The 24,885-nt window shown below is 44.1% G+C and overlaps 1 protein-coding gene across 6 annotated transcripts in view; it reads left to right on the top strand.

Annotated features, from left to right (window-relative positions):
- The window catches only part of DMD (dystrophin), a 1,886,383-nt gene that overhangs the window by 1,690,593 nt on the left and 170,905 nt on the right, over window positions 1–24,885 (top strand). For all 6 annotated transcript variants that reach the window (XM_074968560.1, XM_074968534.1, XM_074968525.1 and 3 more), the window contains one exon: window positions 20,209–20,287. In XM_074968560.1, coding sequence (XP_074824661.1) covers window positions 20,209–20,287 — 79 coding nt within the window. The remainder of the gene's footprint in view (window positions 1–20,208; window positions 20,288–24,885) is intronic.

Raw genomic sequence — 24,885 nt, 5'->3', positions numbered from 1 at the left:
GCTGCTCCTCACTTGTATTGATTGACTCTGGGGCATCTAGCAACTTCTTGGACATGGCCTTCACCCAAGCTAACCACATCTCCATACAGAGAAAACTTGCCCCGGAGTGGGTGGAGATGATCCATGGCAGTATGCAGTCCTCCAGGCCTATCTCCTATGAGACAGCACCTCTTTCAGTCAAGATCCAGGAGCACCATGAGACACTGCAATTGGATCTGATCCTCTCACCCTACTTCCTGTCATATTGGCCCTTCTCTGCTCTCCCTCCATGACCCAAGAATTTTCATGACACAGAAGGTATATATTTTACTGTGGGTTCTTCCAGCTGTAGTGTCTAACCAGGCCTAGCATGATGGAAACAGAGCCCACCCTCAGGAAGCAATCCTTCAGGTTTGGCGCCACATCAGCATCAGGAGATACTAGGTCCCTAATTCTGGCAAAGTATAGTGACCTTACCAGTGTATTTGATAAACAGAATGCCAATATCGTCCCCCAATACCACATTGCCCCACAGATCTTCAGCCAGGGCTAAAATTGCCTTTGGGCATGTTTACCCTGTATTGGAACTTGAGCTCAAGGCCCCATGGCAATATCATGATGAGAACCTGGCCAAGAACTTCTAGCTCTACAAATCCCCTGGTGGATCCTCAATCTCATTCATCAAAAAGAAGGATGGAACTGCACCTTTTCGTTGACTATCGGGCCATGAACAGTATTACCATCAAAAACAAATGCCCTCTCCTGTTGGATCAAAGAAATTCTGGAACACATCAGTGCAGCTAAAATTTTCACTTAACTCAATTTGCTTGGCACATACAATCTGGTCCATGTCCTGGAGGATGATGAGTGGACGACAACTTTCCGCAGCCAATACAGCCATTATGAATACTTCAATATGCCCTTCTTCAGTGTCTCCAACTCCCTAGCTACATTCCAATACTTCATGAATGACATCTTCAGGGATATTCTAGACCAGTCTGATGTAATCTACTTGGACGACATTTTCATTTTCTCCGAGAACCCAACTCTGCACCACCACCACGTCCAACAACTACTGGAACACCTCTAACCAAATGGCTAATAAGCAAAACCTGAAAAACGTGAGTTCGACCGCACCACCATTGATTACATGGGTTACGTCATCTGGCCTGATGGGATTACAGTGGACCCCCCGGAAAGTCGCTGCCATCGTGTATTGGGCCACACCAAAAACCTGTTGCTTCCTGTGATTTGCTAATTTCTGCTGGTGATTTATCAGAGGATTTTCCAGAGTGGTATCCCCTATTACCCATCTCCTCCGAAAGAACTCTGCCTATGTCTGAACACTGGAGGCACAACTGGCTTTTGAACAACGGAAGGCCTTGACCAAAGCACCCATGTTAATATACCCAGACTGATCCATCAAGGGTGACGCATTTGATTATGCAATCAGGTCTACACTGTCACAACAGAAAGGGGTCACCTCGTGTTCTCCATCCCTGCACATTCTACTTCAGGAAGACAAACACCCACAGAACAGAACTGTGCAATCTATGACAAGGAGCTGCTGGCCATCAAGGCTACTTTTGAGGAATGGAAACATCATCTGGAACATGTGCTTCCACTTTCAAGTGTTCACCAGCCACAAGAAGTAGGAGTACCTGTGATCTGTGAAGGCCCTTAATTAATGCCAGATCCGATAGACACTCACACTTTGAATTTACAGTATCTGCAATTGCAAGCTAGATGCACTCTCTCACAAAGGGAAGGACCTTCAGCACCCTCCACTGTCTTTAAGCCCCACCCCTTTGCTAGTGTGCTTGTGAATACTGACCTTGTAGTTCTTGTGAGATAATTGCTACCTAATGACATTTTTGCAGTAAAACAGATGTCACTCAGTGCTGACTGCAGCCCAGACTTCTCCACTGAAAATGGGGTACTCTTGTTCAGAGGCTGTTTGTGTCCTAGATGGTCTGCCTCACCTCACAATCCTCCAACTGTGCTATGACTTACCAGACACTTTGGGCAGGAGGAAAGTATAAAACTGATTTTGTGGCATTTCTGGTGGCCTTTAGGTCCTCCCGACTTTGCAAGGTATGTTGCTAGATGAAGGTCCCTCACATTAAACCTCTGGATGCCTTGGATGCCTTGGTCCCACTACCTACTCCTTCCCACCCCTGGGAGTCCATCTCTATGGAATTCATTATAGACCTGCCCAGTTCCCAGGGCCACTCAGCCACACTAGTAGTCATGGATTTGCTGTCTAAGATGCCCCATTTTGTGCCCTGTTGGAAGATCTCAACTGTGGAAGTGATGTTTGTTCTTTGATCACTTCATCATGATTCATGGATTACGCTCCAACATCACATCTGACCAGGGAATGCAGTTCATTTTCCATTTCTGGCAAGAGCTATTCTGCCTCTTAGATGCTGACCTGCTCCTTTCCACAACATATCACCCCCAAATGGACAGACGGATGGAATAGGTGAATCAAAATTTGGAGCAGTACCTGATTTATTAATTACCACCAGAATGACTGGGTCCACCTTTTACCCTTTACAGACATTACTTGCAACAACTTCAATCGCAAATCTAACCACCAGAGCCCTTTCTTTCCAATCATGGCTTTCACACCCTGTTCCAGCCATTCCTACCACCTTTCCCCTAGCTCCTTGACCATTCGGGAATTAGGCACAAGAAAAACTACCTACAAAAGTGAAAAGTCTGCTTTTGTGCTTGGACATTTGTTTTTGTTTCGATTTCCCAAAGATGTGAACAGTATATTTTTCCCCTATTTCTCTGCAAAGATGAATGGCATGTCTTCAAAACAGTGTGCACCACTTAAGAAATACACTTTTGAACATAACACACAAATGGCCCAAAATAACTTGTTTTGAAATAGTGCCCATAACATATGGCATCCAGCTACCCGAAAATAGGCTATGTTGATCCTTAAATACAATTAAAAGAATAACAGCAACAATTCCATAATCAGCCACCTGCAGAAAACTAACTATATAAAATCCACTGGAGCCACAGTAGGAAAAAGACAGGGAGCGATATAACTCAAATCATTCTGGAGTCAGGCAAATCCTCATGAATAATACAAATTAGAATAATGTCAGGAATATCTACTGTTACAGAAAATAATTTGTGGATTTCAAGTGGAACCTGTTGTCAGTTGTTGACATGTGTGTTCTTCTCTCTGTGTGCTGCACCGTCTCTGGCCAAGTAGTCAGTACAGCAGATTCTGATCAAACTGGCCAAGAAGACCACAGACTCAGTTCAGTAGCAAAGTCTTTCCAGGCATTTTCCAGGGTATTCCAAATAACTATTTGGAAGCTCTCAATCTCATGGTTTAAACTTTCCCTGTTCAAATGTCAGCAGACTAGAGATGAAAGGATCATGCCCAATATCCAGTATTTATAGCTCTTTAGAAAGCTGACAAGCTGTGAATGCCCAGCACTTCTGCAAATCAGGCTACAGAATCTCAGGTTAGGCACAAGTGGATGGCCAACACCTTAGAAGTTGTTCAAGAAATTCACACAAACTGTTTATCATTTTACATCCAGATGCTCAGCTTTTTTAGTATTAATGAGGGTATCCTGGATCTTTGGCAGTCCCCAGCCTCCATCTCTGCCAGCAGACACCAGATACCAAGTCCCTCTGAAAGGCTTTGGTATTTTTATAGTTGCCCTGTTCCAGGTTCATCACTAGTAGTGGCTGCAAATGAAAAATCTAGGCAGCATGGACCACTGAAATTCACCCCAAAAGACAAGAATCCTGAAAATGTACCACACTAGGACTGAAGGGCTTAAAGAACAACTCTTAGCCCAGATGATCCCACTCAGCCACACCTGTAGAGCATTCTCCAGATGGAGGTGGAGCTTAAAAGGAAGCCAGGCAGCTCAGAAGGGATGACAAGGCCAGGAAGAAGGCTATCGTCTGGGAGCTCCTGAGAAGGGATGCTGCAACATCTCCTCTGGGAAAAGAGGAGCCTATCTGCTAAGCCGAGAAAGACTAAAGAAAATAACTTTTTTTCAGTAACTCTGCTGCAGACTGCAAAGCTTGGACTCTAGAGCGAGGGTAGGAAGTGGCCCAAGGAGGGGCAGCCTGAGTGCCTGGCCTTTGGTAATCCTCACAGGGCCCTGGACAGAGCACAATGGAAGTGGGAGTGCCCCTGCTCCCAGACCAACCTCCCTTTGCATTTAATAGGAACTGACCCCCTTAAACACTAGAATACTCTTCCATGAAGTGCCAACAATCACAATTTGGTGGAGAACGTAGGCAGTCACCAAGGAGGAGAAGGAACAACATCAACTATGGGAAATTGTCGAAGTGGCTGATAGACAGCCAGCAACAACAGGCAGCCCAACAGCAGCAGCAGAACCAGATGTTCCAGCAAATAGCTGCCCAACAACAACAGCAAGCAGCGCGGCAACAGCAGCTCATTTGGGAGTTGGCGACACAACAGCAGAAACAGCAACAATGCTTGGTTAATCAGGTGGCAGCCATTTTATAACCCCAAGAACCAAATGAAAACATGACGGCTGAGATCCTGAGCCCTATCAATGTTACATAACTCCCAGTGAAACTCACGAAAATGGAGCATGGAGATGACCCCAAAGCTTTCCTGCTCACTTTCAAGAGGGCCATCACAGCAGCTTGTTGGCCATCTGAGTACTGGGCTGTCTTGTTGGTGCCACATCTTACTGGACCTACACAAGCTGCATATAAGAACTTTGATACCACAGAAGCCCAAGATTATGCCAAGGTGAAGTATCATGGCAGAAACCCACCAATAGCACTTCTGTTGGGAAAGATGGGGTCCCAACATCATGCAGTGGCCTGGAGACTTAAGGAACACTGTTGGAGGTGGCTCCAGCCTGACAAATAGACAGGGGAGAAGGTGACCAAATAAGTGGTGCTGGAACAATTTATGCAGGTTCTCCCAGATGTGGGGGTGAAAGTGGATGCTACAACCTTGGCTGAGACTCTGCTGAGGCAATCTAGTTGACAGAAAATTATTTAACAGCCACAGGCCCAATGGCAGGACACCCAAGACAAAAGATGTTTTTGCTAGAGGAGCAGTCACTGCGGTCCTGCAGGCCCACTGAGAGGGGCCATCAGGAGGAGATCGAATGCCAAGCCTGGCTCCCTGGAACCCTGGTTCCAAGGGGATGAAAGGGCAGAAGGGAAGACTAGTCTCAAGGAAAGAGTCCCCACAAGTGCCCAACCTCCCCCAGAAGGGGTAGGGGGACACTCCCTCAACTGGGACTTGTCTTTTGTGCTGGCAACGGGGTCATTTCTGCCACAATAGACCCTTCATGGATTGTTCCTACAAGCAGGCGTGGGTGGCGGACACCTAGACTACAAAAAAAAGCCTGGCCTAAATGTTAGTCTGTGTGTGGATCAAGGGGGGAGACGTGTCAGTCCTAATAGACTTGGAGAGCAGCCGAATACTCCAAATATTCGAGGAGGCGGGGGCACTAGGAGAGCCTTTGGGGTCCTTTTAGGTCCTACCTATTGGGACTTTGGGCACAATGAACGGTAGTCCTTGAACTTAACCTCCTGGCCAGCAAAATCTGAGGGTTACCTTTTCAAGGGTTTTCTCTTGCCCTAATGTCCTCAACAGAGCACTGCATATGCCATCTGTAAGACTCTCCAGTGAAATTTCTTTGGAACTAGAAATGGTACTCCTACTATCCTGGTTTGGGAATCTTTTGCCACCTGGCATAGTTTTCTCTTCCCTGAGTTCAAAGTGGGGCCACGACTTCACCAATTGCAGGTCTACCACTTACTATTTATGTTGGTGAGTTGCTTTTATGCCCCTCACAATGTCAGGTCATCTCTTTGTTCACTTATAAAATCTATGTCTGCCATTAGTAGGTCAAAAACAGGATAGGGTGAGGTCTTCTGTTTCCCCTGTTCGGGGGGATGGGGTGACATCGTTCCTGTTGGGAGGTCCCTTCATCCTGAGCCTCCATCTCTCTGACCCCTGCTAGCTTTCTGTGTTTTTGTGGCTTGAGGGGCCCTCCTTGAGGGCCATTCCCCTTCATGGGTTCGTTGCTCCACGATTTTATGACCTCCCCCAAAATTCTCAGTCCTGGCCCAAAATCAGCAGGTATGCCAGTGTGGGGTACATTATGACTAAATTATGTCAGGTTTAGAAGATGCCACTAGGTTTACAGATTTTTATATTTTCTCTAAATTTGAATCTTCCTCTTATTTAAATCACAAGAGCTTCTCTCTTTCTTTGCAGACACCCACACCTGAAGTTCACTGATCTATGTTAGGATTATAAAACAAATGCCAAAGAAGCAATGGCTGATTTTTTCACAGTAGACATACTAAGTCAAGGAGGTGTTTCACTGTTTTCTAAGGCTCTATGCTCAGGACTTAATAACGTTTCCTGAATTTTTATTACATTTTATTTCCCTTGTTTCAATTGAGGATTAATAAATGTAGTCTAGGTACAAGACAGTTTCCTAGTGGATTTTAGGATTTCTTTTTTTACAGAAAGAAGGAATTGCATAAAGTCACTGAGATTATCATCTGCCTAAGAATACCGTGCTATCATAACCCAGACATTTTGGGATTTAAATTAAATCTTTCTATCATCAAAAAACACATTAGAGCAATATTAACAATTTATCTTCACTATCCTCATTTCCCCCGCCCCCACCCCCAATTAAGAATATGTAAAAAAATAATAATAATACACACACACACACACACACACACACACACACACACACACAGAGAAATAGTTAACTATATCCCAAAAATGTGTCACGGTACAGATCTTTCCACCAATAAACTGCTTGTCAAGCCCAGAACTTCACAATAAAGTTGAACTATGTTATGTTGACTTACAACCACCCCAATAAATTACTGCTTTTTTTCTTGTCCACACTACCCTCCTTCTCTCGATGCAGCGCGTCCTCACCACAAGTGTTTTCACCAACTTAAGAGGGGCAGAGTGTGCGGGGGGGCGAGGTCGAGAGCCCAGGCTCTCAGCTCAGCGCTGAGCTCCAGCTGGGAGCTCAATCAGCTCCTCACTCCCTGCAGAGCTCCCAGTTGGAGCCCAGTTGCAGCCCAGCTGCCGCCCGGGCTCCCCACAGTAGGGTGCTACAAGTGGAGCAGGGAGCTGAAAGCTCTGGCGGCAGTCAAGAGCTCCATGTGGAGCAGGGAGCAGAGAGCCCGGGCAGTAGCCAGACTCCTGCTTGGAGCTCTGCAGGGAGCCCACAGCCCAGGTTCTCAGCGTCGGGCAGCAAGGCTCCAGCTGTGAGCACTGCTGGGGCTCACACCTCCCACCCCCATGGTTCAATTTCAAACCAGGGACCGTACCAGCAGTGAAACTGACATTCTTGTCAATTTCATTACTCCAGCTGTCAGCCACCCTGACAGCCAACACATGATGGAAGTAACACATTATCTATATACAGCCTTGCCCAAACTATGTCAAACTAAGCCTTACGCCTCTAGTCGAGGTGGATTTATTAGATCAGCCTAGTGGGCAAGTTACAGCAGCAGCAGGCATAGGTGCCAACTCTGTGGGTGCTCCGGGGCTAGAGCACCCACAGAAAAAAAAATAGTGGGTGCTCAGCACCCAACAGCCACCCACCGATCAGCTGTTTAGCAGGACCCACTGATCAGCTCCTTCCCCTCCCCACAGCACCTCCCACCCACCGCCGATCAGCTGTTCGGCAATGGGCGGGAGGTACTAGGAGGGAGAGGGAGAAGCGGGGGCAGAGCGGGGTCAGGAAAAGGCAGGGTGAGGGTGGAACCTTGGGGGAAGAGGAAGAGTGGGGGGCAGGGCCTCAGGGCAGAGCCTCAGGGCAGAGCAGGTGTGGAGCAAGCACCCCTAGGGAAAGCTGAAAGTCCACGCCTGTGGTGGTAGGAACACTAGTTTGCAAGCTTACATGGTTAGGTGACGTAAGGCAGGTTACATTGACTTAGCTTTCTAGTGTAGAGATGCCCTCATGAGTAACTGTCAAGACAGACAAGGTGAGTGAGGTAATATCTTTTGTTGGACCAATTTCTATTGATGAAAAATACAAGCTTTTAAGCTAGACAGGGCTCTTCTTCAGAATTTAACTCCACATATCAGCAGTTCAGAAACAAAAGGCATCAATCCCCCTTTTCTCTGTCCTTCCTTAAGTAGCACAAAGTGTGCTTATTTAAACCCATCCTTATCTTCTGATATGCAAAGAACACGGAGTGACTGAATTCAGTTGCTATTGGAAGTACAGTAGATCAGATCTTCCTGTTTATTGATTTGTAAAGGACAGCCTCATTGCGGTTTGGCAGCTCTGAGTCAGAGAAAAGAAAGAAGCTTTTCAGCAGATAGAAGGAGTAGTGCTGGGTAACATTAAAGAGGGTCTTGTAGTAGCCATTGTTCTTTGATGTGCAGTCAAATTGGATGTGATTGGAGTCAAGGTCAGGATGCTATGGAAATGCTGCGAATATGGTGGGGGATTAGTGAAGTGTTGTTTTATTAAGTATTGTATGTATGCATGCTTATTAAATAGAGAAAATTACCCTCCTCTCTTCATGAAAACCATCATTGGTGGAACAAATTTTTAACCCCCTGACTTTATTACTTTGCTGCTGCACTAAAAGCAGCTGCTTGAATGAGATTATTTTATTCTATTCCTTCCTTCTCTACTATTTTTCCTAAGAATCTCAGCCAGGTTCAGCCATCTTTTTTCAAGAATTGTCTTAGCTCTTTGTTTATTGCATCTCATTTGTTTTTCAGTTAATGACCCCAATACTTTCTCACATTAATAACTATTTTAAATTGCCACTACGCATCCCTCGTAATTTGCCTGTGTTTGAATACTGGGAAGCACAAGTGTGTAATTAGTGCCTAAGCATTATGCTGCCTGTGCCCTCACGTGCTTAGAAGAGGGATATTACTCTGACCTCATAAGATTTTTCTGCTGGTGATTATTTTATATGAATAATAATATATAGAAGGTAAGCTTAAGTCTAAATGCTTTAACTCAGTCAGTAGAATGGGTGAGACCTACCTGACCTCCCCCTCCATCTCTTCTGTTACTGATCTTAAAATAGAAAATGAAATAATTTGAAACAGTGCAGCATAGTGAAATCCCCCAGCATCTGCAGCCATGTTCTTGCTATCATGTAAGGTGTTTTAATATTTGTTTATGTTTTACCTATAGTGAAGCAGCTCAAGAAACTCCGGGGAGGGGATATTTTATTTTCCTTTAATAAAAACTGAGATGATTTTTTTCCTCTATATTTTACATTGTGAATCTGGGATCTGGTTGACTTATGGGTTTTGACAAAGATATCCCTGATGAAGTGGGAAGGGGGAGATCTGAATGCTGTTTCTTCCACTATAATATTAATTATTCCCTTTCAAAATAGCATGATATTGTAGAGTCATTTTAATGGCAATATAATTTGACTTAATAATAGTGGTAATAGAAGCTACTGTTCATTTGCATGAGCATCAGAGATAGTAAAGGAAGTCCTTTTCCTCAGAAAGAATAAGATGTGATTTTAGAAATTGGAGAGCTGAAACTAAGTGTGCTGAGAAAAGACAAAAAAAATAATTACCTATTTATTCCCTTATTATTCTGTATCTTGCAAATTAATTTGAGATTTCTAAAGAGATCTGCCTGGAAATAACAGTCGGGTAGGTCATGCCCCCAGGAGTGCAGTTGATATAATGTGTCTGAAATTGTATGTTCTTTTTTTCTAACTTGCTAGTTTCATTGAATTTTCAAATAATATTGGCATTGATGTCTCATGCTTTTTGTCTGTTTTGTTTTTTTTTATGAACACACATGCAACTGATCCCTGTGTCTGCTGAGCCAACATTGATTCATTATCTCACAGAGCAATTCTGCTGAACGCTTTATATAAGATCTCATCCAGACTTTTTAGGAAAATATTAAAGTAATTTCCTTCATGGAATGAGAGATTCATTAAACTAGAAGAGGTTAAAAGATTCTAACTGAACCCACAACTCTGTAATAAACCCCTTGAGGCAGCTCCCCATCAAACCGGGTGGGAATACATATGGTTGGAACATGAAATAAAGCAGCGGTTCTCAAACTGTAGGTCAGGACACCAAAATGGATTGCAATCCCATTTTAATGGGGTCCCCGGGGCTGGCATTAGACTTGTGAGGCCTGGGGTCAAAACCTGAGCCCCACTGCCCGGAGCCCAAAGCCGAAGCATTCAGGCTTCAACCCTGGGTGGCAGGGCTCGGGTTACAGGCCCCCCACCTAGGACTGAATCCTTGGGCTTTGGCTTTGCCCTCCACCCCCTCTCCCCGCTCTCCCCTACTGCCAGGGCAGCCGGTCTCCAGCGGATTCAGGCTTCGGTCCCCACTCTTGGACCTGTAGTAATTTTTGTTGTCAGAAGGAGGTTGCAGTGCCATGAAGCTGGAGAACCCCTGAAATAAAGTATTAAAGAATCTTTTAAAAAACAATCTGTGCAATACATCAGGAGGTGAATTGTATAGAGAGGCTGATTTACAGCTAATTCACTAGTGTAGTAGCACAAGGGGAGCCTTTGTTGTAGTCCCATTATGTGGGAGTGTAGTTATTTGTTCCTTTGTGGGTGTGTTCGCACAGTCACACACTTATCAAGGCTCCCAAAGCCTGAAGACCAGAAAAGCTAAATGGGGTTATACAGTTACATCTTTACAAGCATTGCACTAAATGCTGTTTGTGCATACCAGGGAGTTAGAACTAAATGATGGCCAACATCATTTTAAAGAGACAAGGTGGGTGAGGTAGTATTTTTTTATTGGACCAACTTCTGTTGGTGAAAGACATCAACTTTTGAGCTTACACAGAGCACTTCTTCAGGTCTGTGTAGCTCGAAAGTTGGACTCTTTTACCAACAGAAGTTGATCCAATAAAAGATATTACTTCATCCACCTTGTCTCGCTAATATCCTGAGACCAACATGGATACAAGAACTCTGCCAACAACATCACCTGAAGTATGTTTGTTTGTGGGTTTTTGGTTTTGGTGGCGGTTTCGCGGGGCGGAGGGCAGGGGTTGGTCTAAAAAAGAGATACTTTTGTTTCATCTGGTTTTGCATTCGAGGTGAAAGCCTCCAAATCAAAAATATGTCCAACTGAAAAATAGACAAAACAAACAAAGAAAGAGGGGAAAGGTAAGGGCTTGTTTACGCTTAAAACACTGCAGCCGCACCACTGTAATGCTTCAGTGACAATGATACCTATGCTAACAGGAGTGGTTCTACCATCCATGTAGATACTCTACCTCCCCGAGAGGTGCTAGCTAGGTCAACTGGAGAATTCTCCCGTTGACCTAGTGCTGTCTATGCAGGAAGCTTGGTCAGTTTAACTGAATCACTCAGGGGTGTGGATTTTTCACACCCCTGAGCAATCTAATTATACTGACCTAATTTGCTAGTGTAGACCAGGCCTAAGTAACAGATCCAAGTCCTGCAAATCCTCATTTCTGGAACTGCTATAACAAACGTTGTAAGCTTCAGCCCCAACATTGGATAAACTGTTTCCAGTAACCATGTGACATGGCTTTTCTTTTGTTACTATCTGTAATCTATTTATCTGATAAACAGACATAAATTCAATTCACTGTGTTGGGACTGGGTAATGGGGAGAGAGAGGAATAACTCCTTTTAATAAATCTCTTTAGATTCACTTATGTTTTAAAAGAAGGAATGAATGCTTTTAAGCACCATAATTTATTTTTGGATTGAACAGAAGCTGTCATATTTCATCTCTCTATAGTTTTACATGGTTACAGTGTTTTTAATTAAAATCACAGTGTTTGAATGTCTGCTGCACTGCTGTTGCTCTTTTATTTTCTATCTTATGATTGAAAGAAAACAACTGTAGCACAAAATTGTGGACAAAGTACATGATGAAATGTACATCTTTTGCACAATATCAGTCACATTGAAGAGAAAGGAATGTATAATACCATACTTCTGACTACAGAAGATTTTGGTGTTTGTTTTAAAATCAGAATCAGGCAGTAAAGGCAGGGCCTTTTTCTTTAGACCAAATTCTGATAACCCATACTTACACTGAGTAGCAGTTGACACCACAAGCAGTGGCATTACTTGTGGAGAAAGGTACTACTCAATATAAGGAGGGGCGTCTGAATCTGACTTTTATCCATCTTGTTGATCATCAACCTTTTACATAAGGAGCAAGAGCAAAGAAAGTTACTGCTCATCACACACCCAAACTATGCTATCAAAACCCATGAATTTTCATTTGGTTGTTTGATTAAACTGATACTCCTAGGAGCTGGCTATCTGAAGCAAGAGTAGATTAATTTCTCTTTGTCTGCTTAGCAATAAGGCTGTTACCTGTTGAACTGTATGACATTACTTTATGTATTCTTGCATTCAAAAACTGGTGTTTTTGAGTGAAATGAATACATTTAATTCAGAAAGAAAATGTTGCTATTTTCATCACAAGCAAATACACATTTCTGTGGCAAGATTCAGCCCTAAATGTAAAGTACATTTAGCTAACATGCCAAAGAAATTATTTTTGTGTGCCAATGAGAAATTTTTCATATACTATTACTTACCAGATGAGAAGCCTGCTGATGGACCCAAACTTCCTTCCATGGAAGTCAGTGGCAAATTCCCCACTGGCTTAAATTGGAACAGGCACAGGCACAAGAATATTGATTACAATTTTAAGTAGTTGTTGTTTGCTCACACATAGCTTTTACTGTGAGCACTAACTCTGTCATTTTATGATTGCTTTAGAGTTTGTAAAAGGCATGGAAAATAAGAGTGCACCTTCATTACTCTGTCACTAAAACTGTGTGTACCATTTGGTATATGAGTATACACACAGTACACTGATACCTTGATAAACAGTACTGTGTGGGTTGGCAGGGATAACTGATGGGATCACTTTTAATTGCTCAATTGATTAGTCTTGAAGAGTAATCAAGGCTTCCCTGTGTTTTATTCATCTTTACATTGACAAAATACACCTCTGTAGAGATAGATATTTCCAGGCTAGCATCCAAGGCTACATATAGTTGTTCAGTTTACAAATTCACCATGGAGTTTACTGTGTCATTTTGCTGGGTTTACATATTAGACTAAAATTTCAGTTTAACCAAAACTCACACAGTTCAAAGAAATACATGACTTTTTCCAGTTTTATATAATACGTAGAATTTTGAGGCCTCTGAACTGGCAGTAGGCACAAATATCTCGAGGCTTCAAAATCTTTACCCAAAATCACATGCTCAGATTTGTCATTATCATAGCATAAAAAATGCTGATGTCTATTGTATACCTTGCAGAGCCCTCATTCTCAATAGACCCTTAGGATTGTGTGAGTCAGATTGTGATTTTTGTCATCTTTGTTTTTCATTGTCCTTTGTTAGTTAAAACTTAAAACGGAATATTGTTTTGTGTATTGATAAGTAAATGCTAATACTGAAGAAAGACCTGAAATAGTTGCATCAAAGACAGGAAGAGCCTTAGGTTTCTATAAAGAACCCTCTCAAAACAAATGATGTGTTTTGAGATTATTTGGAGGGGTCTAAAGAGCAGGCACATACTTTTTATTTTCGTCGGCATGGCTCATTTTTAAAAAAAATTAATGTATTATTGAGCTGAAAACCAGTATTTGAAATTATGGAGGACTATGATTCATTGAAAGGTCATTGTCAGGTTAAAATAAATAATAATGTTATGCTAAAGGTGGTGTTAGCTTCCACAGGTATATCTTTGATCTGTAAGCAATCACAGACTTCTTGATGCTGGTGGGCATGATAGCCACCCTTCATTCCAGAAAAGTTAAGAAGCAATTAAGCTCCTTTATAAAGTAAGGGTATGTCTACACTACGGAATTAGGTCGAATTTATAGAAGTCATTTTTTTAGAAATCGGTTTTATATATTCGAGTGTGTGTGTCCCCACAGGAAATGCTCTAAGTGCATTAACTTCGCGGAGTGCTTCCACAGTACCGAGGCAAGCATCGACTTCCGGAGTGTTGCACTGTGGGTAGCTATCCCACAGTTCCCGCAGTCTCCGCTGCCCACTGGAATTCTGGGTTGAGATCCCAATGCCTGATGGGGCTAAAACATTGTCGCTCGTGGTTCTGGGTACATATCGTCAGGCCCCCATTCCCTCCCTCCCTCCCTCCGTGAAAGCAAGGGCAGACAATCGTTTCGCGCCTTTTTTCCTGAGTTACCTGTGCAGACGCCATACCATGGCAAGCATGGAGCCCGCTCGGGTAACCGTCACCGTATGTCTCCTGGGTGCTGGCAGACGCGGTACTGCATTGCTACACAGTAGCAGCAACCCATTGCCTTCTGGCAGCAGACGGTGCAATACGACTGGTAGCCGTCATCATCATGTCCGAGGTGCTCCTGGCCACGTCGGCCAGGAGCGCCTGGGCAGACATGGGCGCAGGGACTAAATTTGGAGTGACTTGACCAGGTCATTCTCTTTAGTCCTGCAGTCAGTCCTATTGAACCGTCTTATGGTGAGCAGGTAGACGATACGGATTGCTAGCAGTTGTACTGTACCATCTTCTGCCGGGCAGGCAAGAGATGAGGATGGATAGCAGTCGTATTGCACCATCTTCTGCCGGGCAGGCAAGAGATGAGGATGGCTAGCAGTCCTTCTGCACCGTCTGGTGCCAGCCAAAGATGTAAAAGATAGATGGAGTGGATCAAAACAAGAAATAGACCAGATTTGTTTTGTACTCATTTGCAAACCCCCCCACCGCCCCCCGTCTAGGGGACTCATTCCTCTAGGTCACACTGCAGTCACTCACTGAGAAGGTGCAGCGAGGTAAATCTAGCCATGTATCAATCAGAGGCCAGACTAACCTCCTTGTTCCAATAAGAACAATAACTTAGATGCACCATTTCTTATTGGAACCCTCCGTGAAGTCCTGCCTGAAATACTCCTTGATGTAAAGCCACCCCCTTTGTTGATTTTAGCTCCCTGAAGCCAACCCTGTAAGCCGTGTCGTCAGTCGTCCCTCCCTCTGTCAGAGCAACGGCAGACAAACGTTCCGCGCCTTTTTTCTGTGCGGACGCCATACCAAGGCAAGCATGGAGGCCACTCAGCTCACTTTGGCAATTAGGAGCACATTAAACACCACACGCATTATCCAGCAGTATATGCAGCACCAGAACCTGGCAGAGCGATACCGGGCGAGGAGGCGACGTCAGCGCGGTCACGTGAGTGATCAGGACATGGACACAGATTTCTCTGAAAGCATGGGCCCTGCCAATGCATGCATCATGGTGCTAATGGGGCAGGTTCATGCTGTGGAACGCTGATTCTGGGCTCGGGAAACAAGCACAGACTGGTGGGACCGCATAGTGTTGCAGGTCTGGGACGATTCCCAGTGGCTGCGAAACTTTCGCATGCGTAAGGGCACTTTCATGGAACTTTGTGACTTGCTTTCCCCTGCCCTGCACATGAATACCAAGATGAGAGCAGCCCTCACAGTTGAGAAGCAAGTGGCGATAGCCCTGTGGAAGCTTGCAACGCCAGACAGCTACCGGTCAGTTGGGAATCAATTTGGAGTGGGCAAATCTACTGTTGGGGCTGCTGTGATGCAAGTAGCCCACGCAATCAAAGATCTGCTGATATCAAGGGTAGTAACCCTGGGAAATGTGCAGGTCATAGTGGATGGCTTTGCTGCAATGGGATTCCCTAACTGTGGTGGGGCCATAGACGGAACCTATATCCCTATCTTGGCACCGGAGCACCAAGCCGGCGAGTACATAAGCTGCAAGGGGTACTTTTCAATAGTGCTGCAAGCTCTGGTGGATCACAAGGGATGTTTCACCAACATCAACATGGGATGGCCGGGAAAGGTACATGACGCTCGCATCTTCAGGAACTCTGGTCTGTTTCAAAAGCTGCAGGAAGAGACTTTATTCCCAGACCAGAAAATAACTGTTGGGGACGTTGAAATGCCTATATGTATCCTTGGGGACCCAGCCTACCCCTTAATGCCATGGCTCATGAAGCCATACACAGGCAGCCTGGACAGTAGTCAGGAGCTGTTCAGCTACAGGCTGAGCAAGTGCAGAATGGTGGTAGAATGTGCATTTGGACGTTTAAAGGCAAGCTGGCGCAGTTTACTGACTCGCTTAGACCTCAGTGAAACCAATATTCCCACTGTTATTACTGCTTGCTGTGTGCTCCACAATATCTGTGAGAGTAAGGGGGAGACATTTATGGCGGGGTGGGAGGTTGAGGCAAATTGCCTGGCTGCTGGTTACGCGCAGCCAGACACCAGGGCGGTTAGAAGAGCACAGGAGGGCGCGGTACGCATCAGAGAAGCTTTGAAAACCAGTTTCATGACTGGCCAGGCTACGGTGTGAAAGTTCTCTTTGTTTCTCCTTGATGAAACCCCCCGCCCCTTGATTCACTCTACTTCCCTGCAAGCTAACCACCCTCCCCTCCTCCCTTTAATCATTGCTTGCAGAGGCAATAAAGTCATTGTTGCTTCACATTCATGCATTCTTTATTCATTCATCACACAAATAGGGGGACGACTACCAAGGTAGCCCAGGAGGGGTGGTGGAGGAGGGAAGGAAAATGCCACACAGCACTTTAAAAGTTTACAACTTTAAAATTTATTGAATGCCAGCCTTCTTTTTTTGTGCAATCCTCTGTGGCAGAGTGGCTGGTTGGCCGGTGGCCCCCCCACTGCGTTCTTGGGTGTCTGGGTGTGGAGGCTATGGAACTTGGGGAGGAGGGCGGTTGGTTACACAGGGGCTGTAGTGGCAGTCTGTGCTCCAGCTGCCTTTGCTGCAGCTCAACCATACACTGGAGCATACTGGTTTGGTCCTCCAGCAGCCTCAGCATTGAATCCTGCCTCCTCTGATCACGCTGCCGCCACATTTGAGCTTCAGCCCTGTCTTCAGCCTGCCACTTACTCTCTTCAGCCCGCCACCTCTCCTCCCGGTCATTTTGTGCTTTTCTGCACTCTGACATTATTTGCCTCCACGCATTCGTCTGTGCTCTGTCAGTGTGGGAGGACTGCATGAACTCAGAGAACATTTCATCATGAGTGCATTTTTTTTCTCTCTAATCTTCACTAGCCTCTGGGAAGGAGAAGATCCTGCGATCATTGAAACACATGCAGCTGGTGGAAAAAAAAAAGGGACAGCGGTATTTAAAAAGACACATTTTATAAAACAGTGGCTACAGTCTTTCAGGGTAAACCTTGCTGTTAACATTACATACATAGCACATGTGCTTTCGTTGCAAGGTCGCATTTTGCCTCCCCCCACCGCGTGGCTACCCCCTCAACCCTCTCCCCTCCCCGTGGCTAACAGCGGGGAACATTTCTGTTCAGCCGCAGGCAAACAGCTCAGCAGGAATGGGCTCCTCTGAATGTCCCCTGAAGAAAAGCACCCTATTTCAACCAGGAGACCATGAATGATATCTCACTCTCCTGAGGATAACACAGAGAGATAAAGAACGGATGTTTGAACGCCAGCAAACATACACTGCAATGCTTTGTTGTACAATGATTCCCGAGTACGTGTTACTGGCCTGGAGTGGTAAAGTGTCCTACCATGAAGGACGCAATAAGTCTGCCCTCCCCAGAAACCTTTTGCAAAGGCTTTGGGAGTACATCCAGGAGAGCCGCGAATGGCAGGGCAGATTAATCCTTTCACATTCTTGCTTTTAAACCATGTATATTTTAAAAGGTACACTCACCGGAGGTCCCTTCTCCGCCTGCTGGGTCCAGGAGGCAGCCTTGGGTGGGTTCGGGGGGGTACTGGCTCCAGGTCCAGGGTGAGAAACAGTTCCTGGCTGTCGGGAAAACCAGTTTCTCCGCTTGCTTGCTGTGAGCTATCTACAACCTCATCATCATCATCTTCTTCGTCCCCAAAACCTACTTCCGTGTTGCCTCCATCTCCATTGAAGGAGTCAAACAACACGGCTGGGGTAGTGGTGGCTGAACCCCCTAAAATGGCATGCAGCTCATCATAGAAGCGGCATGTTTGGGGCTCTGACCCGGAGCGGCCGTTCGCCCCTCTGGTTTTCTGGTAGGCTTGCCTCAGCTCCTTAAGTTTCACGCGGCACTGCTTCGGATCCCTGTTATGGCCTCTGTCCTTCATGCCCTGGGATATTTTGACAAAGGTTTTGGCATTTCGAAAACTGGAACGGAGTTCTGATAGCACGGATTCCTCTCCCCATACAGCGATCAGATCCCGTACCTCCCGTTCAGTCCATGCTGGAGCTCTTTTGCGATTCTGGGACTCCATCATGGTCACCTCTGCTGATGAGCTCTGCATGGTCACCTGCAGCTTGCCACACTGCCCAAACAGGAAATGAGATTCAAAAGTTCACGGTTCTTTTCCTGTCTACGTGGCCAGTGCATCTGAGTTGAGAGCGCTGTCCAGAGCGGTCACAATGGAGCATTCTGGGGTAGCTCCCGGGGGCCAATACCGTCGAATTGTGTCCACAGTACCCCAAATTCGACCCGGCAAGGCCGATTTAAGCGCTAATCCACTTGTCAGGGGTGGAGTAAGGAAATCGATTTTAAGAGCCCTTTAAGTCGAAATAAAGGGCTTCATCGTGTGGATGGGTGCAGGTTTACATCGATTTAATGCTGCTAAATTCGACCTAAAGTCCTAGTGTAGACCAGGGCTAAGATAGCTGAAATAATAGGAGCCACTGCCCAAAGCACAGAAGCTGAGTTTTATGGGTAGAAGGCTTTCTCAGGGGGCTGATTGCAAACACAGGGTGCCTCTGTGTATCTGTGACTGGGAAGCAGCCAGAGGCAGTCAGAAGAAGACATAGAAGGCACAAGAAAACCAAGGAGATAGCAAGAGAAGCACTTGCAATGTGACACTATGAGAAAACCAAGAGAGAGGGTTTAGGGGGCAGAGTGCTGACTGGAAAGAGACTTGCAACTGTGAACAAAGAAATTACCTCCTGTTGTTTGAGCCCTACTGTGTTGAGGGAAACAGGACTTTGTACATTCTTTGTAAATAAACGGGATTGCATCAAAGAAATACCTGATTTCTCCATGAATTGCTTCTCCTAATGGTAACAAACCACAAGACCCCAAACATTGGCCACTCACTCATGTCAAAAGGGTGAACGTGCTACTGCCAACACCTACAAATATTAAAACTGAAAACCTGAATTTCCTTTTTCATCATATTTGGTGTTTGTTACCTATTTATACATCTCTCTCAATGTGGACAACAAAACCAAACTTAATCTGTTCCCCTTTCTGTTTTTCCTGTACTAATATAGTGCTCCATTGTTTGGTTTGCAGACCTTGCAGGGAAATGCTTACATTCAGTTAATCTGCTTCCTATTAGTTATTTTCTTTAAAACATTTCTGATAATTTACTATTATTAGCTTTAGGTATTTTTGGTTTCTAAATGCTAAATTTAGACCTAAGTTACCTGACATTGTCCTTTGGAAATATAGTACATAAAGTTGTTAGTGAATATCACTCATGTTGTTTGGAATTTTCTGTACGAGGTTATCTTACTGCCCACCTGTCCTAGACACACTGTTTTATATTGAGACACACAGATTTGGGGGGTTTAAAATTTAAACCATAATTGTACAGTAGTTGTGTCTTCATGCAATACATCAGCCCAACAAGACACTAAAAAACATTTTCTTCAAAGTACAGTACCATACTGGGAAGAAAAGGTCAAGGGGATGGGAGTCAATTGAATTAGAGAACAAAGAATATGCTTGTACCCAAACACTAGTTGATTACCAGCATTGTAGCACTACATATGTGCAGTTGGCATCTCATACTAAATGAGATTACTTTCTTTTATACTTGTTATTATTTTATGCTGTTTGTTCTCAAAAAGTTCATTCATGGTCATTCAAATTCAGGTAATAAAAGAGGGGTTTGTTTGCCATTTTAATGTTCGCGAGAGAAAACAGAATCTTTTTTATTATTATTTTGGCTGGAGGCCGTTCAGATGGCTTAACAGAAAGGGGTTTATCAGGCTGTTTATTGTGGGCCTGATCCAATGCCATTTAAATTAGTAGAAAAAACATTGTTGACCTCCCTGGTCTTTGGATTGAACCTGGTAAACTGCAATCAAACCTTTGGTTTATAAATTGTTGCATGAGTGTTCTTTTGTCTTATACAAAACAAAACTCTTTAATGAAATAGACACCTAACTTTAATTGCTATTTGTTACATGTTTGAGAGGAGAGTCATTTTTCTCTTCTTTTTCTCAGGTGGCCATTGATGAGCGCATCAGACAGTTGCATGAAGCCCACAGGGATTTTGGCCCTACATCTCAGCACTTCCTTTCTAGTAAGTCATTTTTAGTTTTCCTTGCATAACTTGTGCAGTGCTCCTTAGAAATTAAAACCTCAGTTAGGTAGCCAGCCCTGCCATTGGTGTCAACTAGAGTTGCTATCAGTTTCCATTTTAAACCCCATTGCAGATGGTTTTAGAACTCAACGGTAAAAAATTAATTGTGGGCTAAAACTTGGTATAGAAGTGTACTGATTTCAATAAAATCCAGTATAGATGGGAAAAGCCTACCAACATCAGGTCCCCTTACCTCTTTCTCTACCAGTGCAGGATTATTCCTGTATTAGACTTGTCCACTCTAGTTTGAAAGCTGGGAGTTGTTGCTGACTAATTAAATAAAATAGACTTTCTGATAACTATAATTATTTCAAATGTGTATGGTACCTGTACCCCAAGTTCTTTATAAATTTTCAGTATATACTGACTTTGAATTCATATATACTTTTCTTACATGATGTATAAAAATGATCACATAGCTGTAGTTTTCATATGTGTGCATAATCATAGAATTTTAGGGTTGGAAGAGACCTCAGGAGGTCATCTAGTCCAACCCCCTGCTCAAAGCAGGACCAATCCCAACTAAATCATCCCAGCCAGGGCTTTGTCAAGCCAGGCCTTAAAAACCTCTAAGGATGGAGATTCCACCACCTCCCTAGGTAACCCCATTCCAGTGCATCACACCACCCTCCTAGACAAATAGTTTTTCCTAATATCCAACCTAGACCTTCCCCACTGAAACTTGAGGCCATTGCTCTTTGTTTTGTCATCTGCCACCACTGAGAAGAGCCTAGCTCCATCCTCCTTAGAACCCCCCTTCAGGTAGCTGAAGGCTGCTATCAAATTCCCCCTCACTTTTCTCTTCTGCAGACTAAATAATCCCAGTTCCTTCATCCTCTCCTCATAAGTCATGTTCCCCAGCCCCCTAATCATTTTAATTGCCCTCCTCTGGACTCTCTTCAATTTGTCCACATCCTTTCTGTAGTGGGGGGCCCAAAACTGAGCACAAAACTCCAGATATGGCCTCACCAGTACCAAACAGAGGGGAATAATCACTTCCCTCGATTTGCTGGCAATGCCCCTATTAATGCAGCCCAAAATGCAGTTAGCCTTCTTGTCAGCAAGGGTACACTGTTGACTCATATCCAGCTTCTTGTCCACTGTAATCCCCAGGTCCTTTTCTGCAGAACTACTGCTTAGTCGGTTGGTCCTCAGCCTGCAGCAGTGCATGGGGTTCTTCTGTCCTAAGTGCAGGACTCTGCACTTGTCCTTGTTGAACCCCATCAGATTTCTTTTGGCCCAATCCTCCAATTTGTCTAGGTCACTCTGGACCCTATCCCTACTCTCCAGTGTATTTACCTGTAGAAACCCTTCTTGTTACTCTTCACATCCCTTGCTAGCTGCAAGTCCAATTATACTTTGGCCTTCCTGATTACACCCCTGCATGCTCCAGCAATATTTTTATACTCCTCCCTAGTCATCTGTCAAAATTTCCATATCTTGTAAGCTTCGTTTTTGTGTTTAAGCTCACAGAAGATTTTTTTGTTACGCCAAGCTGGTTGCCTGCCATATGTGCTATTCTTTCTGCACATCAGGATAGTTTGTTCCTGTGCCCTCAATAAGGCTTCTTTAAAATACAGCCAGCTCTCCTGGACTCCTTTCCCCCTCATATTAGCCTCCCAGGGGATCCTGCTCATCAGTTCCCTGAGGGAGTCAAAGTCTGCTTTTCTGAAGTCCAGGTCCGTATTCTGCTGCTCTCCTTTCTTCCTTTTTTCAGGATCCTGAACTCGATCATCTCATTGTCACTGCTGCCCAGGTTACCACCCTACCTTTTACTTCCCCTACCAATTCTTCCCTGTTTGTGAGCAGCAGGTCAAGAGGAACATGGCCCCTAGTTGGTTCCTCCAGCACTTACACCAGGAAGTTGTCCCCAACACTCTCCAAAAACTTCCTGGATTGTAATATATATAATCACGTAGTATTAACAAGACAAAACCATCCTGCTAATTATTGAGACCAAGTGTTGTATCACAAATCTACAACACTACATTAAGGATGAAACCTATTCTAATAAAACCCTGCTTTCAGCTTGCAAATGTTTTGTCTGGAGGGAAAAAAATCACAAATTTGGGCAAGACTGAAATTTAGCATCTGCAGCACCCAATCTATTTATCTATTGCTTTACATAGACACAAATATTAATTAACCCTACTGTTCCTCTGAGAATATACCCATTGCACTACCTGGTATTAGGAATAAATGCACAGATGATCAGGTAGATGTCCTTGTTAGGTTCTTTGTGGTAGCTGCTTACATTTCTGTTTCTTTAAGAGGATGAAATTCATACATGCTGATTTTGGAAAGTCGATTCAGTAAAACAGGGGATAGTCTTGCTACGGAGAAACTTAGAAGCCTGAAACCCAACAAAAATATAGAATGTTTGGCTGTCTGGTTACCGTTAATTTTGCTGAATGCAATAAAGATACTACTGAATCAGTGAGCCATCCCCGTTGTTAAGATAACCCATACATTTGTGCCATACATTTGTGCTCAGCTCAACTCTGGTTATTGACTGTGAATCAATATTAGTTAACCATTGGTACAACTTACCAAGGGCTTTGGTGGATTCTCCATCCCTGGAAATCTTTTAAATCCAGATTGGCTGTTTTTCTTAAAAGTATGTTTTAGGTCAAATTCAAACAGGATTACTTCAGGGAAATTCAGTGGCCTGTGTTATGCGGGAATATTCTTTCTCCCCTCGTCCCCCACTACTTGTTTTTCTTGTGATTTATATGTTTTAAATCAGAGAGTCATAGAGCTTAATGCCAGAAGGGACCACCAGATCATCTAGTTTGACCTCCTATGTATCACAGGCTACCAACCCCACCCAGCACCCACACACTAAACCCAACAGCTCAACTTCAAATGACAAATGTGAGAATTCCCAGTTGGCAAGAATTTCTGAGCTATTTAGTGTTAGTTTGGATGGAACATGGCTCCTTGCAGGAATGATACAGGATGGGGCTCTTCGGTGGATAAGGGTTTAAAGATACCAATTAGATCTTCAGATTAGGGTTTTTTTTATCAGAGGTAAACTCTGGGATGGCAGAAGACAATGACTTCAGCTAAGTTCATTGGCTCCTACTGAGTAAAACTCATATGGCCAAAGTAAAATGGTGGCCACTTTTCACATGGCAGTTATAGTGTGGAAACTCACAAGGGGCAAGTTGGGCCCATAAGAAAAACATTTATAGTTATAGGCCTTGCATAGTTCATCTACTTAGCAGACTTGTGGGGGGATCAAAAAACCTCAACCTAGCAGAAGAATAGCCGTTATTTAAACTTTTTTTCCTAGGCTGTAACAAACCATTATTGTCTTTGCCAGCAATTCAGCTCCCCCTCACCCCCATAACTTTATCAAGGATGTTTTGAAGTGCACTGAAAGACAACTTGAAACAGCTTCAAAGCATCAAGGCAGAGACTAAAATGAAGCTGCTTGGAAGCCACGTCTTTGGCCTATTGTACTGCGATTAAACGAAAGTAAATAGCAGAACTTTATTTAAGAGATTATATCAATGGAATAGAGCACAGTCACAGGATAATGGTCTCCTGCTGCTTGATACATTCCAAGGGGAAACCAACCAAGGCATTTATCAAAAATAGATGTTGAGAGACAGATTTTATTTTCAAAGAAGTAGACAGTCTGTGCCAATGTTGTGTTTAAACGGTTTTATTTCTGCTATACCACGTGATTAGTGATGCAGGTGTTATCATTCTGCCTGAAAGACATTGATGTTCAGACCTATATAGCATTATCAAACAGTTCCATGTAGACTGGCATTGAGGACAAACTTGTTTTTCCACCAATCAGAAATAAATTTATTTTTAAAGGTATAAGTTTTAATAGTGCATTATAATTTTAGGAAGAAACTGGTTTCTAAATTTGGTTATTAGCTGTTTACCACAGGTAAAGCATCTTGTTTATGAATTTGATAAACAAAGGCGGGAAATTAACACCGTAGCTGTTTGGCAAAACCCAAACCAGGTGCCATAGTGTGCCAAACGAGCATAAAATCTGATGGCACAGTGCAGTCTGAAGGTTGTTCAAATCTGCATCCTATTTTATCCAAACTCTGAGAGTTTGTGGAAGAGGGAGGCAAAAGAAAAGCTTTGGAGTTTAGCCCATTGGATTTAAAGCTTTGGAGTTTAGCCCATTTAAAATAACATTAATTATCTACATTAACTAATGGAAGTAAATTCAAACTGAAACCTTCCCCTCTCTCTTCACTTACCCATTTTGCCTGGCACAGGAGTAGACAGCTGAGGGCTGGGGGGGGCTTTAGTTCCCCTTGTCAAGCTGTCCTGCTAGAACAAATATCAATAGCAGTGTAGCTGTAGTACCACGAGTCGCGGCGGTGGAGGTACGGCTTAGACTTGCCGGATACAAACCTGCCTGTAACCAGTGGGTGTGTATGCAGCACAGCTAAGCCAAGCCTTTGCCGCCACTGTCCGTGCTGCTGTGGCGATGCTGCTATTTATACTCACACTAGCTCTGTGAGAGCTAGCGCAGTCTGTGTACGGAAGCAGGGGAATCACAC

The sequence above is a fragment of the Natator depressus genome, chromosome 1, assembly GCF_965152275.1.
Source record: "Natator depressus isolate rNatDep1 chromosome 1, rNatDep2.hap1, whole genome shotgun sequence".
NCBI classification, from domain to species: Eukaryota; Metazoa; Chordata; order Testudines; family Cheloniidae; genus Natator; species Natator depressus.
The sequence above is the reverse complement of the archived record's forward strand: the minus strand, read 5'-3'. Positions and strand labels throughout refer to the sequence as shown.